Raw genomic sequence first — 17,315 nt, forward strand, 5'->3', positions numbered from 1 at the left:
TGATTTTGGCAATGTTTTTCAGACAGATCACAAGGGTGGTGGTGTTGCTATATGCATTAAAGACAAGTTCTCTGTGACCATTCTGACTTCTGTTGCCAAGCCTAAGCAATTTGGATATCTGTCTTTGAATGTACCGTAAATCTCTGCGCATCCTTGAATCTGGTTGTCTCCTGTTGTTATAGAACCCCCATCTGCTATTGTTGGCTCTCTGGATTGTATTTTTGAACTATTATCACATAACATCAAATCTGAATTCGTGCTTATGGGTGACCTGACATCCAACTCTCATCACCTCAAGAATTGATGTAACACCTGTAATCTTACTCAGATTGTCAAAAGTGTAACGATGTTGAATGCAAAGGGTCCTCTGAAATCCTCTTTGATTGATCTTATTTTAACCAATGCTCCTCGCCGTTTAAATGGTTCTCGTGTCTTTACAAAATAATATCACTGTGCGGTTGTCTGTGTAAGGGATTGTAAAATGTCTAAATTGCCTCCACGTATCATCATGAAAAGAAACTGTAAGCTGTTTGATATTCAGGGTTTATTACATGATGTTTTAAACATTGCCTGGAATAGAGTTGAATTCATCCTTGATGTTGAATTAGTCTTTTCTTACATCCACAAAACATTCCAGGGTGTACAGTATGCAACAAGCATGCCCCTATCAAACCATACAGATGAGCTAGCTGGGATAATAAGGAAACAGAATGCTGTGTGGGCAAAAGCAAGAAGGTCTGATTCGGCTAATGATTGGATGGCTTTTAAATGCCTTCGGAATCAAGGTGTGGCTATGACCCGAAAGCTGAAAGCAGACCACTACCTCAAATCTACTGCTGACAATCTGAATAATCCTTCTAAATTTTGTACATGAGGGACTGCATAATGATGTTGGGTTTTCAACCAGGGAGGTACAGGAGCTGAACCCTCCAGAGGTGTCGGACTCGGTCCTGCAGTTTGCTTCCTGGGGCATTCGGGATCAACAGCTGGTGAGTATTCCTATAGGTCAGCTTGAAGAAAATGACTCATGCTAATGTAGGGTTTATGATGTGTACACTGCACACCGTGTACTCAATCACGTCGAGTTGATGTCCTTTACTCATGCATGGCGGTAGATTTATGATAAGTAGTTAAAGTCGGATGAGATGGGGTGAGGTGAATAGGGGCTTGTCCACAAATTGGATGGGTATGTGTACCATGTCTGCCCTGGGACCATACCATAACAACACAACCAAGCATACAAAAATGTAGAGCAAGACACTAGGAGTTTTTTACTGGAAATCTCAGGAAGATGACATCACACAGTGAGAAAACTAGCAGTGAATGGCGTTCCTCCTTTGGAAAGCCATATATATAGTAAGTATGTAAGCCTTGGACAAGCCTTGTCCGAGCCAGAACCATAGGGCAGAATCTTCTGATTTTGTAGCACGAGGCAGCTTGATGACAAAATGCTAGTCTATCGCATGGCATTACCCACAATCCAGCTCCTTAATGCTAAGTGTCAAGCAGAGAGGCATCAGGTCCCATTTCTAGAACTTTTAGTTTGATTCGACTGTGGATCGAACCCCCATCAGGGCGGACACTCTAACCACAAGGCCAGAGTTGATTTAAAGCCATAGTGTGTAGTGTTGAAGCCAAAATAGCCATTTGTGTTTGAACAAAATAGTTTGACCATCCCTCAAACTGTAAGTACAAAAAATGTACACAATCGAAAGCAGGTGCGAAGGACTCAATCTCAAAACATATCTTTGAAGTCTATTGCAAAACGTGAACATGAGCCCATGAAATACAATGTTTTTTGTTGAGTTTTACCAACCAAATGCGTTGCTTTGAATAATTTTCAATCGCTGGAAGCCATGGAGAGGCATGGGCAATGTTTAAACCTCTTATGTAACAATGGTATGTATAGTTCATTCTCCAGACCCCCTTTGCTCAAAGGTGAATGTTGATTAAAGGTCGTTTTTGACAAGAGAGATACATAAACAAAAGCCGTAAAAGGAACCAATTATCGAGACGGAAAACGAACAACAGTACTACTAATCAACCCGTTGCTTTAAGACATGTTGTTGGCTACCAGATCTCTCTTTGTGAGTAATTCCCTCTACCCAAGGATTATTAAGCATGGTATAATCAGTTCATTATTTGTAAAGCTTAGACATGGAAAGTAATTAACCGTTTGATAGCATATTTATCTACTTACTGCAGTATTTATACCTGGCCCCCATGTAATCAGTTACATAGGCTGCTTACAAAGGCAGACCAATTCTGATATTTTTTTTCACTCATTTGTCTTTTGACCAATCAGATCATCTCTGAAAAATGTCTAATGTGAAAAGATCTGTTGTGATTGGTCAAAAGACCAATTAGTGGAAAAGAAGATCTGAATTTGTCTGCCTGTGTAAACACAACCCTAGAAAGCCCTTACAGCTGTGTTTGTGTGTGTGTGTGTGTGTGTGTGTGTGTGTGTGTGTGTGTGTGTGTGTGTGTGTGTGTGTGTGTGTGTGTGTGTGTGTGTGTTGTGTGTGTGTGTGTGTGTGTGTGTGTGTGTGTGTGTGTGTGTGTGTGTGTGTGTGTGTGTGTGTGTGTGTGTGTGTGTGTGTGTGTGTGTGTGTGCGTGTCCATTTGTGTCCGCTGGTGCGTGAGTGTGTGTGGCTCTGGTAATGACAGAGTAGTTTTCATTATTCATTAGCTCTTTTTGCATATTTGTCTGTGTTATCACTTCACATGATCTCGTTACTTATGGCCTGCCCTCTGCATATCCATTTATCTAAGCTCCTCACACCAACATTTCCTCACAGTCTCCTATCATGTAAACACATTTTCTCTATTTGTCTAAGATAAATTGTTAAAAATGACCACTTTGCCATGTGTTATGATCTCCACTGGTACAATTTATTGCATTTCTTTTCGAACTTTCCAAGTTAATTCTAAGATACAACAGGGGGAAAAAAGCTCAAAACTGGGGATAGCAAGTCAAATACTCTATTTAAGTGTGGATTCTTACCCTCCGCAAAGTGTGCGTTGATTCAAGAGGTTCTTCTGTGTTGTTGATTCTTCCTCCACTGAATAACTTCTTGAGCGTGTGTGAGTATAACTTTAAATCAAATCAAATGTTATTGGTCACATACACATGGTTAGCAGATGTTATTGCGAGTGTAGTGAAATGCTTGTGCTTCTAGTTCTGACAGTGTAGCAATATCTAACATGTAATCTAATAATTCCACAAAACCTACCTAATACACACAAATCTAAGTAATGGAATAAAAACAAATACATTTAAATATATGGATGAGCAATGACAGAGGGCATAGGCAAGATGTAGTAGATGGTATAAAATACAGTATATACACATGAGATGAGTAATGCAAGATATGTAAACATTATTAAAGTGGCATTACTAAAGTGAATAGTGTTCCATTTATTAAAGCTGCCAATGATTTCAAGGCTGGTATCTAGGCAGCAGCCTCTCTGTGTTAATGATGGCTGTTTAACAGTCTGTTGGCCTTGAGATAGAAGCTGTACAGTCTGATGGCCTGTCTGATTTGAGTGTGTGTGTGTGTGTGTGTGTTTGTGTGTGTGTGTGTGTGTGTGTCTCACACATACGCCTCCACACACTTGTCTTAATAAACCACAAGGCTCTTTTATGAAGCGTGATCTTATTACATAGCAGGAACATCGACTATATGTAGGTGAACACAGTAGATTTGATATCTCATGATGAATGAAACATCTTTCTCATCAGGTGTATGTCTTTGAAAACAACATTTACTACCAGACGGATGTGAAAAGCAGTTCTTGGAGACTGACGTCTTCAGGACAAGAAGGAGTTGTCTTCAATGGCATCGCTGATTGGTTATATGAAGGTAGGACCGCCACTGTTCTGATAATATTGGTCAACAATGGTTGAGAATGTCCATAAAATGACAACCTCAGACTGGAATTCACCTATACTGTGTGGACAGTATAGGTACATTCCGCTACTCTGAAATGGCTCCCTTTGTTTATGGCCTGGGGACTGTCTTTTGTAACCACGGATAGCAAAAGGACTTGACTGGTGTCCAGCATAGAACAGGATTCACACACACACACACACACACACACACACACACACACACACACACACACACACACACACACACACACACACACACACACACACACACACACACACACACACACACACACACACACACACACGCACACATAGATAGTGACTGTATTTACTCTGTTGAATAGCTCTATGACGATTGTGCATCAAAAAGGCCATTATTACATTCAGCTAGATTATTGGGTGTTTAGAGCAGGAAAAATAGAAATGTCCCCAAATTAGCTTTCTTTACACATTATATTGTGTTGGCCAATGGAAAGTGAAGAGGCTAATAATTTTGTCATCTCCTACATGATTTCTGCCTGCCTGGTACTCCTACTGCATAATGGTTCAGCCTCTCCATGAATCCAAAGTTTAGCTGTACACACACACATTATTATTTCTGGAGGAAGTAGAAAATAGTAAGATGAGGAGCTAAAAAAGCTAGATAATTAAAAATAAGTGTCCTTGTATTTCTTTCCAATAAAAAAAAATACACGTTATTAGTGCTGTGAATGTGTTTTGACATGTGTTTTGTTGTGTAGAGTTACCACATGCAATGTTTTAACCACTTGGTATAAACTGTTATTAAAAAAAACCCTTTCATTGTTTCACAGAGGAAGTGCTGCACTCTCAAGTGGCTCACTGGTGGTCCCCTGACGGGTCACGACTGGCCTACCTCAACCTCAACGACACTCTGGTACCCAACATGCTCCTGCCTCGCTTCACTGGCACCCTCTACCCCAGGGGCCAACTGTACCCTTACCCCAAGGTAACAGTCAAGCCAACTGTACCCTTACCTCAAGGTAAGAGTCAGGCCAACTCTATCCTTACCCCAGGTAAGAGTCAGGCCAACTGTACGCTTACCCCAAGGTAAGAGTCAGGCCAACTGTACCCTTACTCCAGGGTAAGAGTTAGGCCAACAGTCCCTTACCCCAAGGTAAGTTAGACCCGGTACCAATTTAGACCAAGTTAGGCTAACAATAAACTTACTCCAAGGTAAGACTTAGACCAACAGTATCCTTACTAGGGCTGTCGCGGTCATGAAATTGTGTCAGCCTGTGACTGTTATGCAAATTACTGCCAGTCTCACAGTAATTGACCATCATTAACATAAACACGTTTAGCATCTTTGACTTCCACGCATAGCCTACAAGCCCCTGCTGCAGACCTTTGGAATATCTATATATTTTTTAAAGTAGAATAAATACATGTAATATAACCTACACCATTACAATAAATTCATTATTTATTTTAGACAGGTTAGTTTAGAAAATGTAGACTATTTCAGAAGAGCAGAATCGCAAACTTTTATATTATTTTAGGCTCTGATCCGGTTATGCCATAAGGCTGTGGGATACACTAGTTCATTCAGCAGACAATATTTGCTTAGAATTCTGTGGCATTATTTTATAGTATGAAGAATACAATTGAACATAGCTGAATAAAATTAAATGGATATTTTCTCCAAACGATTTCCGAGGGACTGCAAATATGAGTTTATTCTGTGTTAGGCGGTGAACAAGAAAACAGGTCCACCTATATGCTCAATTTAGAGTTATTTATGCAACTTTAATTGTGATACAAACGTTGGGCTGCATCCCCCTTGTGTGGCCGTGCATTTTGGCTGAATATAATAATTATAATTCCCTTTCCCGGCTGCCAGTCGCAGCACTCCAAAGCACCTCTTACTCACATGGCTCTCTCAGATATCTCAATTCTTATTAGTCAATGACCTTCAAGTGATTGGGTCCTTCTCACAGGCATCTCAGCTCCGAAGTAGGCTACAAGTGAAGACAGACACATTGGGGATGCAACTGTGCATGTCCTTATCGAATTCTGAACATGTTAGAAGAACTGTCCAAATGTTATTTTCATCAGCCAACAAGATGAGTAGGCCTAATGAACAGCAAAAGCACTAGCATATGTCAATCTACTATCCCCCATAGTACAAACATTTTACAATTCTATTGGTCAACGTGTTCTTCTGTGTGAGAAATAAATATTCCAAACATACTCTGGGACAGTTGTGGGATGCAATACATCCCAAATGAATACATCCACTCACATGAAAAAAACAAAATCTTTTAAAAGAAATGAAGCGGATGCAACAGGTCAGAACGTTTAGCTTAAAATGTTAATAAACTATTAGGCTATTTCTACATATTATAAGAGCATGGCTGATAGACTATGTTCCAAATTCCGAATGATCCAAAATGCAATCAATTAGCGGGAAAACACCATTCTCAAAAGTGACCGCAGATGCCATTATGCATGGAATGCTTTATTATAAAAGGTGCATTTTTATGGTGAAAATAATATTCCTCGAACTGGAAACTCACACGTCACCTATGTACAGTGGGGCAAAAAAGTATTTAGTCAGACACCAATTGTGCAAGTTCTCCCACTTAAAAAGATGAGAGAGGCCTGTAATTGTCATCATAGGTACACTTCAATTACTTCAACAAAATGAGAAAAAAATCCAGAAAATCGCATTGTAGAATTTTTCATTCATTTACTTGCAAATTATGGTGGAAAATAAGTATTTGGTCAATAACAAAAGTTTATCTCAATACTTTGTTACAGTATGCCATTAGGCTCTACACCGATTGTAAAGGAGTTATTTGGCAACTTTAACTGTGATACAAACCTTATTAAAACATTGGCCATATGGGCCAATGAGATGTGTGACTGATTTTAAAAAGTCGCAAAACAAGGCATGTGCTGTTTCTTGCCTTATTGCAAACACAATCATTCACAGGTGATAATATTGTCACCCATCAGAAATATTCTTAATTTAACCTGTTGACTTGTACAACCACATATTTGTGATCATTGTTGAGTGGTCCCTGCAGCGTACGATCTCACATATGTGATTGGAACAGTAGCAACAGAACGTATGACGCAACAAATGCGTCTAAACAGCATTGTTGGCTGAAGAGCATCTAAATCTTTTTTTTTTACTGATGGAAAATAAAGGTTATCCTGTTGAAACTCCCCATCCCGGATCCGGGATCGTGACTAAATCCTCAGGCTCATTAGCATAACGCAACGTTAACGATTTCTGAAAATCGCAAATAAAATGAAAATAATGTGCCTGCTCTCAAGCTTAGCCTTTTCTTAACAACACTGTCATCTCAGATTTTCAAAATATGCTTTTGAACCATAGCAATTGACTAATTTGTGTAAGAGTATGCTAAGCTAGCTTAGCATTTTGAGTAGCATTTAGCACGCAACATTTTCACAAAAACCAGATAACCAAATAAATAAAATCATTTACCTTTGAAGAGCTTCGGATGTTTTCAATGAGGAGACTCTCAGTTACATACCAAATGTGCAGTTTTTCCTGAAAGCGTCTGTGTGTAGGAGAAATCGCTCCATTTTGTACATCACATTTGGCTACCAAAACGAACCGAAAATTCAGTCACCTACAACGTCAAACTTTTTCCGAATTAACTCCATAATATCGACCGAAACATGGCAAACGTTGTTTGGAATCAATCCTCAAGGTGTTTTTTCACATATCTCTTCATTGATATATCGTTCGTGGAAGCCTGCATTCTCCTCTGAATTCTGTGGAAAAATACTTGCAGCTGACTTTTGCGCACCAATTTCGGTGCAGGACACCGGGCGGACACCTGGTAAATGTGGTCTCTTATGGTCAATCTTCCAATGATATGCCTACAAATACGTCACAATGCTGCAGACACCTTGGGGAAACAACAGAAAGGGCAGACTTACTCCTCTCGCATTCACAGCCATATAAGGAGACAATGGAAAACAAAGCCTCAAAAATCCTGCTCATTTCCTGGATGCCGTCTCATCTTGGTTTTGCCTGAAGCTCACGTTCTAGGGCACGCACAGAAAATATCTTTGCAGTTCTGGACACGTCAGAGTGTTTTCTTTCAAAAGCTATCAATTATATGCATAGTCGAGCTTCTTTTTGTGACAAAATATCTTGTTTAAAACGGGAACGTTTTTCATCCAAAAATGAAATTGCGCCCCTAGAGTTTCAACAGGTTAAACTGTATTCCTCAATTTGACCTTTTATTGTAAAAGATAAATGCAAACTTCATCATCCAAGCATCACACGGAACACATCCACAGCCAAACTCATTCAATAAACCAGTCTAAATAACAGGGTGCGCTGACAAGAAAACAAAACATAAGTTAGCGACCTAACAGCTGGACTAGTTTACAATGTACCACTTCTCTGGTGAGGACAAGAAACTAATGTAATGTTGTTTTGAAAATAAATGTGTGTCAGCTAAGCTAACAGCAGCTAAATTCTTTATGATGGCAGCCATGTTTGTTTACTGTATGTTTGACTTGGTGAAAACTCCCTAATCCCAGAATGCCATTCACTATAAGACACAAGTCCATGGGGGTAGAAATGGGGTAAGGAATTGTTATCAGTAAAAACACAAGAGAAGTTATACGCTAAATAAAAATAAACCCCTGGAAAGGGGACTGACTTGGCAATCCTGAGGTACCAAAGTTACAATCTGTTGCCGTGTTCAAAACAACTGGGAAATGGGAAATCTCCGACTTCCGACTTCAGTGTGCTCAAGACATCTTGGAAAAAACAAGCTCAGACTGGGAAAAATCGTTTTGAACGGTAATCCAACTCGGAATTCCAACTTGGGAACTTGGGCCTCTTTCTAAAGCTCTGAATTTCTGACCTGAAGATCATTGATGTCGTGCTTTTACCTAGTATTTTTCCGAGTTCACAGTCGAGTGAACTATCCCTTATTATAACATCTTTGGTCTGACAGACGCCTACATGACCATCAGAATGCATTGTATGATGTCAACAGACATGGTACCACACGTAGCCGGCAAATAGCTTAGCATTAGCTCATCATAATCAGGACATTCAAATAAGTATTTTACACACATTATGTGTCCATTACAGTCTATGCAATAATTGGAATACATGATTTGTCACCAGTACTTGAAAACATGTGAAAAAAACAGTAAATACATTATGATCCATACATACATATGGTGTGCTACAGCAGAAGTGACAATACGATATACAGAAAATAAGCCACTTTGATAGGAACGCACAAAGTCCAATTTGTAAGGAAAACAACCATGAAGGCAATGCAGGCGCCAGCCAGAAAATGTGCTGGGGAAAACGTTTGTGCAAGGCCTGTTCTGACTATAGATTCGCAATGTTTTCATACTTGATCTGGGAAAACACTAGGGAAGTGCTTGGGCTCTCGTTGAAGAGAGAAGTCTGTCCGCTAAAACATAAATTGTCCACAAGAGTGAAATGATTTACTTATTATGCGACTTAACGAGGAGACGAAACACACCTCAATCTAAACTGTTGTTAGAAAAGAAAACTTGTTAGAAAATCATTTAAAATTCACAGCCTATAGATAATTAGCGGCAGCATGCCTTGGTTTGAGGGCAGCGCATGTAACTGTCCGGTTGCATAACAAAATCATTTTGGACCAGTGAGAGCATTCTGACGCCGGACGCATGAAAAACTCATGCCGGGGCGAAGGTTAGAGATATTTGGAACTCACACTTGAAAAGGTTCATCTTGTCTTTACATATACTAAATAGTATATGTGTGAAAATAGTTTTGATTTAGAATGGACCATTATCACCATTATTTAAAAAAGCATATTATATGCACTTAGTGTAAATAGTGAAAGGAGAATGCTTTTCCCGTGGTTCCTTTTCATGCCAGCCAGGATGGCTATACTCTTGTTCTAAAGCGAAGCAATGTGCTTAATATTAGGAAAGTTGTGAAATAAATATAGTAGGCCTAGCCTACAGAAAGCTGATGGGCTCATCCTCTTTTTAATCGAGGCCATCAAGACTCTCACACAATTGCATAGCCCATGGAAATGTTGCGCAACATGAGCTCCTGGCCTCTCATGAAGTGTTTGATTAGATTTTCGATGACATTTGCATTGATGTCAGAGTGATTAGAGGTACAGTGGAGTGTGGAATACCAGGCAGTTAGCAAGTTTGGAAGGCTACTAATGACCATCAGCAGTATCAGAGCTTGGAGAAGTCTAGTTATCGTGACTAAACGGTCATGTGGAATTCGACTGCTGTCATGACTCATAGCTGCCGGTTTGGCGGTATTCTAGTCACCATAACAGCCCTAATCCTTACCCCAAAGTACAAATGAGCCCAGCATTATCTTTACTCCGGTGTAGGGTTTGGTATAGCAATACTTCCACTTCAAGGACGTAGCGTGTATAACTCTACTCAAATTTCATAGTGGGGTTAGGTCAACCCTTGCAGGTACAGAGAATGAAGAAACAATTATCTGCCTATAGGGGTCCTACTTCTGTACTCAGAAACAGGACACAGTTATTGTCACTGACTCTGAGTGACTGTGAAATTCTAGTGCTTTTTTGATTGATTGATTGACTGATTGATTTGCGAAAGAGGTAGTACAATAAAGTCAAGAGACCTTTTTCATTTTGGTCCCTAAAGTGCATGGGGCAAAAACAGACAACATTACATACACGGAACACGGAACAAAAATGTGTAATGCGACGTGCAACAATTTCAAAGATTTTACTGCGTTACAGTTCATATAAGAAAATCAGTAAATTGAACTAAATTTATTAGGCCCTAATCTATGGATTTCATATGACTGGGAATACAGATGTGCATATGTTGGTCACAGATACCTTTAAAAAATGTAGGGGCCTGGATCAGAAAACCGGTCCATATCTGGTGTGACCACAATTTGCCTCATGCAGCGCGTCGCATCTAATTCACATACAGTTGATCAGACTGTTGATAGTGGCCAGTGGAACGTGGTCCCACTTCCCACTTCTGTCCCACTTCTTCAAAGGTGAAGAAGACGGATGTTGGTTAATCAGCTTCTTGATATGCCACACTTGTCAGGTGGATGGGTTATCTTGGCAAAGGAAAAATGCTCACAAACAGGGATGTAAACAAATTTGTGCACAACATTTAAGAGAAATAAGCTTTTTGTGCATATGGAAACTTCATGGGATCTTTTATTTCAGCTCATGAAAACACTATATTGTAGATACAGACACATTACATAGATACAGACATGAAAATGGTTCTATTGTTCAATCATCAGCCAGCTTTTGTGATTTAAAAAAAATGAAGTTACGGTCGGTATAGCTTTGAGTTGCTGTGGTAGTTTGTTCCACTCAACAGCACAGTGTACTTACCAGACTCTTAAATTTAACAAGCATATTCTGTGTAGAGTAGCCATGTACCCAAAGCCCTCTCCTGGCTCTTCCAGGGCATAAAGAAGAAACAGCTTCATCATATTACAGGTGGAATGAATAATTAAACCTGCACAGGGCTTTTTGGCTTTAGCTTTTTCATCCTGGTTAAAAATAAATCTTGTTTTATTCATATCAACGCTGACTGGCTTCCTTTGAAGAGCACGGTGGTGGTGGTTGCAGGAATCTGTAGCGTTAGGCGGGAAGTGCTGTGATATGCTATGGTAAGGAGAGGTGATGCTCTACCATCCTCTGTTCTGGAGGGGAAGAGGTAGCTCTCAAAGGGGCGAGAGAGCAGTGGGGTAGAGGAATGTTGCCTAGCCCGGACAAAGAATTAGAGTCAGAGAGGTTCATGGGAGGGAATCTTATTGATAAACCACAGCAAGTTTTGATCGCACACACACACACACACACACGCACGCACGCACATGCACACGCACACACGCAGGCAAGCACATACGTACGTACGTACACACATACACACACGTTTAACAGTACACACATACACACACATATACAATGAAAATGTTGCACATTACCCACAAGAGAGGCAGGCTAATATCGAGGGAGTCGGCGAAGAAGAGAATTCATTTCTCTTGGAATATCAGTTGGCATATTGTTTTTTTCCTTTCACCCAGAGACCCGATTATGCCGAAAAAAGAGAATAGCGGAGCAAGGTTATCATGCGGTTGGCAATATCAGTGCAGTGAAAGCCAAAGTTTGACTCCTGTCATCTTCAAGTTAGGATCTGTGGTATGGGACTCCTCCAGCCCTGATAGACTAATGAGCTGCGTGTTTTAAGGGGAGGACTGAGCTCATCTGGGAGAAAACAATAGCCTCGTTAAGATGGGCCTTGAAGGCTTCTGCGCAACACAACTCTTGTTTGCTCCATTTGTGATTCTCCCTGGTCATTATATTCTCTGATGAGGGACTGTTTATGAACGCTGGCATTTCAAAACATGACAAGAACATCGCAGAATGTTGTGGGGCTGTATATCACAAACTGTTCATGCCTTCTATGTATAGATTATAACGTCTTCTACGTGTGATCTCCATGCTCTCAATGGTGGGTGAGCACTTTGAAAACTGTTGTGCGTGTGGTTTTTCTATTTGTGTTTTAGGTGGGGCAGGTCAATCCCACAGTTAAGCTTTACGTTGTCACCTTGGATGGGGGATCCCAGACAACTGAATTGCGACCTCCCAACAGCTTTGAAAAAAGGTATCAATTGAACAATCTTGTTTCTATGAAGAGACCAGCATTTTCAATTAAAAAAGACAACGATCGCAGCATGTCATTCATTAAGCCCCAGTTGGCAGCATATCATTTAGTTTTTGAAATAAAAAACATGTTCATAATTGTGTCCCAATGGCCCTTTGTCCACTATAGTGACTACTACATAACCATGGTGAAATGGGTCACAGAGGAGAAGATTGGTGTGCGCTGGTTGAACCGAGCCCAGAACACCTCCATCCTGTCGCTATGTGAGGTCACTATGGGGGCATGTCTAAAAGTAAGCATGGTACAGTAAAAGTCAAAAGTTTGTACACACCAATTCATTCAAGGGATTTTCTTTATTTTTTTACTATTTTCTACATTGTATAATAATAGTGAAGACATCAAAACTATGAAGTAACATGTATGGAATCAGGTAGTAACCAAAATAGTGTGAAACAAATTCAAATATATTTTATATTTTAGGTTCTTCAAATTAGCCACCTTTTGCCTTGATGACAGCTTTGCACACTCTAGGCATTCTCTCATCCAGCTTCACCTGAAATGCTTTTCCAACCGTCTTGAAGGAGATCCCACATATGCTGAGCACTTGTTGGCATTCTCTTAACCAGTTTCATGAGATGCATTTCAATTAACAGGTGTGCCTTGTTAAAAGTTAATTTGTGGAATTTATTTCCTTCTTAATGCATTTGAGCCAATCAGTTGTGTTGTGACAAGGTAAGGGTGGTATACAGAAGATATCCCTATTTGGTAAAAGACCAAGTCCATATTATGGCAAGAACAGCTCAAATAAGCAAAGAGAAATGACAGTCCATCATTACTTTAAGACAGGAAGGTCAGTCAATGCGGAAAATTTCAAGAACTTTGAAAGTTTCTTCAAGTGCAATCGCAAAAACCATCAAGCGCTATGATGAAACTGACTCTCACGAGGACCACCACAGGAAAGGAAGAGTTTCCTCTGCTGCAGGGGATAAGTTCATTACTGTTACCAGCCTCAGAAATTGCAGCCCAAATAAATGCTTTACAGAGTTCAGGTAACAGACACATCTCAACATCAACTGTTGAGAGGAGACTGCATGAATCAGGCCTTCAAATCATATCAAATTGTGTTTGTCACATGTGCCGAATGCAACAGGTGTAGACGTTACAGTGAAATGCTTACTTACAAGCCCCAAACCAACAATGCAGTTTTATGACAATTAAGTGTTAAAGAATAAAAATTATTATTCTATACTGTAGAAAATCATAAAAATAAAGAAAAGCCCTTGTATGAGTAGGTGTGTCCAAACTTTTGAGTGGTACATGTACACGTTACTGTCTTTGAGCTGTGAAAGGTCTGATGGGTTGTCCATGTCTACAATTCAAGGTTTGAACAGCAGACACATATACCCTGCACTAACCTCTCTCTGTTTCCTCCTCAGAAACATGTGATTACATCAGAGAAGTGGCTTGATCGTCAGGTAAGCATGCGTAAGGTTTGTCATATTGTTACTACACAGATATTACACAAGTTCATTCAATAATTTCTTTAGCTACATCTATTGTGCAATATTTTTCACTGGAGAGGGATACAAAGGAAATACCTTGCAAAACCAGAAAATCCGCCTATTAAATGTTAAACTTTTTTTTTCTGGTCATGACCAGTTGGCTACACTCTTTTTTCTTACAGAATGAAGAGCCATTGTTTTCCAAGGATGGGAATACCTTCTTCCTGACCATGCCAATAAAACATGGCGGACGAGGGTCATTCCACCATATCACCATGATATCTGACCAGGTAGGATGTTCAGCTGTCATAGTTGTGGTAAAGAAAGTCTCAATTAGGGGAGGGGACTGTGGACCTGTCTCCGTCCGTTAGTGCGTTAATACGTTAGTCACACACGACATCTCAGACAGAACTGGCTTGATTTTGATGAAACTTGTATGAATAATGCGTCTTGCCATAGAGATCCGGCATTTACAAAATTACATTTACTGGCCAGATGGTGGCGCTATAACAAGAGATTGAAAATGCGAACTTTGAAAGGTCACGCCCCTCACACCATTTGACCTAAACTTTCACTTTGGCATGGTCTAGTAATACTGTAGATGCATATAAATCAGTCAAAGATATTCATATTGCAACAACATTTTTTACACATGTTGTAAACACTGTCAAGACTAATTCATATCGACCACACGGTGGCACTATAATGAGGACATGTTTATATGTCTTGATCTGTTTGACTCTTGATCTGTTTGGAACACATGTTAACCTCACTTGGGTACGCTAGTGTCCCACCTCATCAATAGCCAGTGAAAATGCAGGGTGCCAAATTCAAAACAACAGAAATCCCATAATTAAAATTCCTCAAACATACAAGTATTTTACACCATTTTAAAGATACACTTGTTGTAAATCCAGCCATAGTGTCCGATTTCAAAAAGGCTTTATGACGAAAGCACACCAAATGATTATGTTAGGTCAGAGCCAAGTCACAAAAAAACACAGCCATTTTTCCAGCCAAAGAGACTAGTCACAAAAAGCAGAAACAGCGATAAAATTAATCACTAACCTTTGATGATCTTCATCAGATGACACTCATAGGACTTCATGTTACACAATACATGTATGTTTTGTTCGGTAAAGTTCATATTTATATCCAAAAATCTGAGTTTACATTGGAGCTTTATGTTCAGTAGTTCCAAAACATCCGGTGATTTTGCAGAGAGCCACATCAATTTACAGAAATACTCATAATAAACATTGCTAAAAGATGCATGGAATTTTAGATCCACTTCTCCTTAATGCAACCGCTGTGTCAGATTAAAAAAACATACACCATGCAATAATCTGAGTACAGCGCTCAGACAACAAAACAAGCCAAACAGATACCCATCATGTTGAGTCAACAGAAGTCAACAGAAGTCAGAAATAGCATTATAAATATTCACTTACATTCACTTACATTTGATGATCTTCATCAGAATGCACTCCCAGGAATCCCAGTTCCACAATAAATGTTTGTTTTGTTTGATAATGTTCATAATTTATGTCCAAATACATCCTTTTTGTTTAGCCCAGTAATCCAAATTCATGAGGTGCGAGCAGATGAAAAGTTAAAAAGTTCCATTACAGTCCGTAGAAAAATGTCAAACGATGTATAGAATCAATCTTTAGGATGTTTTTAACATAAATCTTCAATAATGTTTTAACCGGAGAATTCCTTTGTCTGTAGAAATGCAATGGAACGCAAGCTAACTCTCACGTGAACACGCGTGGTCAGCTCATGCCACCCTGGCAGACCTCTGACTCATTCAGGTCCCATTCCCCCCTCCTTCACAGTAGAAGCATCAAACAAGGAGCTAAAGACTGTTGACATCTAGTGGAAGCCTTAGGAAGTGCAATATGACCCCAAAGACACTGTATATTCGATAGGCAATGACTTGACAAACTACAAACCACAGATTTCCCACTTCCTGGTTGGATTTTTTCTCAGGTTTTGGCCTGCCATATGAGTTCTGTTATACTCACAGACATCATTCAAACAGTTTTAGAAAATTCAGCGTGTTTTCTATCCAAATCTACTAATTATATGCATTTCTAGCTTTTAGGGCTGAGTAGCAGGCAGTTACATTTGGGAACGCTTTTCATCCAAAATTCCGAATACTGCCCCTACCCTAGAAAAGTTAAGGGATATGAGTCTAGCTATCCCATGTGATATCTCAGACACGACTGACCTAATGTGGATTAAACTTGGGTGAATGATGCTCCTTGCCATGATGCTTCTTGCCATTCTTGGCAAAATTATACTGATTGACCCAAGGGGGGGTGCTGCATCTTTCATGGGGGACATGTTTACTGCCTTGTTTTGTTATGCATCGCACATGGGCTATACAAGGTTATGTTGAGTCTAGCATGTCGCTGCAGGTGATGTAATGTGTGTTTGTTTTGTTTCCCTGCTCAGTTCAATGGTGATGAGGTCAACATGCGCCACCTAACCTCTGGCAGCTGGGAGGTGTCTCAGATCCTGGAGTATGATGAGAAAGCAGATACAGTGTACATGACTGATACTCAGACCATACTCTGACATATGGTTGCATAATTCTGGTAACTTTCCCAAAATCCCAGTGGAAGATTCACATAATCAGGAGGTAGTCAGCAGAAAATTCAGAATCCTCCAACTAGGATTACTGGAAAACCTGGGAAGTTTGGGAAAGTTACCGGAATTTTCAACCCTACTCTGACATGCCTTCGATGTAGGGCTGAATTCAGTTGCGAAATAATGTTCAGGAATGTCATACCGACTAAACATGGACAACATATCATAACAACATATTTTCTTCTCTTTCTATAGTTATTTCCTTAGCACAGAAGATAGTTCAATACAAAGACAACTGTACAGGTACTGTATACATTCATTTACATAGAAAGTATAGTAATTGCCAATATGCAGATGTTAGGCATCCAACAGATCAACTCTGGTCCAAACATTTGTCTAGAGGTAAAGTGCATTTGGAAAGTAGTCAGACCCCTTGACTTTTTCCACATTTTGATACGTTACAGCCTTGTTCTAAAACTGATTACATACTTTATATCATTCTACACAATATCATTCTACACACAATGCCCCAAAATACAATGTGAAAACAGGTGTTTAAATATATATATATATTTACAGTATTCAGACCATTTGCTATGAGACTTGAAATTGAGCTGTTTCCTGTTTCCATTGATCATCCTTGAGATGTTTCTAAAACTTGATTGGAGTCC

The 17,315-nt window shown here is 39.7% G+C and overlaps 1 protein-coding gene across 1 annotated transcript in view; it reads left to right on the forward strand.

Moving 5' to 3' along the window:
- Positions 1 to 17,315, forward strand: part of LOC135519618 (inactive dipeptidyl peptidase 10-like) — a 65,665-nt gene that overhangs the window by 31,295 nt on the left and 17,055 nt on the right. The window contains exons 6-14 of the mRNA XM_064944857.1: positions 908 to 989; positions 3,743 to 3,863; positions 4,705 to 4,859; positions 12,450 to 12,547; positions 12,716 to 12,839; positions 13,984 to 14,022; positions 14,232 to 14,339; positions 16,510 to 16,601; positions 16,900 to 16,947. Of these exons, the coding sequence (XP_064800929.1) occupies positions 908 to 989; positions 3,743 to 3,863; positions 4,705 to 4,859; positions 12,450 to 12,547; positions 12,716 to 12,839; positions 13,984 to 14,022; positions 14,232 to 14,339; positions 16,510 to 16,601; positions 16,900 to 16,947 (867 nt within the window). The remainder of the gene's footprint in view (positions 1 to 907; positions 990 to 3,742; positions 3,864 to 4,704; positions 4,860 to 12,449; positions 12,548 to 12,715; positions 12,840 to 13,983; positions 14,023 to 14,231; positions 14,340 to 16,509; positions 16,602 to 16,899; positions 16,948 to 17,315) is intronic.

Source organism: Oncorhynchus masou, chromosome 29 (genome assembly GCF_036934945.1).
Source record: "Oncorhynchus masou masou isolate Uvic2021 chromosome 29, UVic_Omas_1.1, whole genome shotgun sequence".
In the NCBI taxonomy this organism is placed as follows: domain Eukaryota; kingdom Metazoa; phylum Chordata; class Actinopteri; order Salmoniformes; family Salmonidae; genus Oncorhynchus; species Oncorhynchus masou.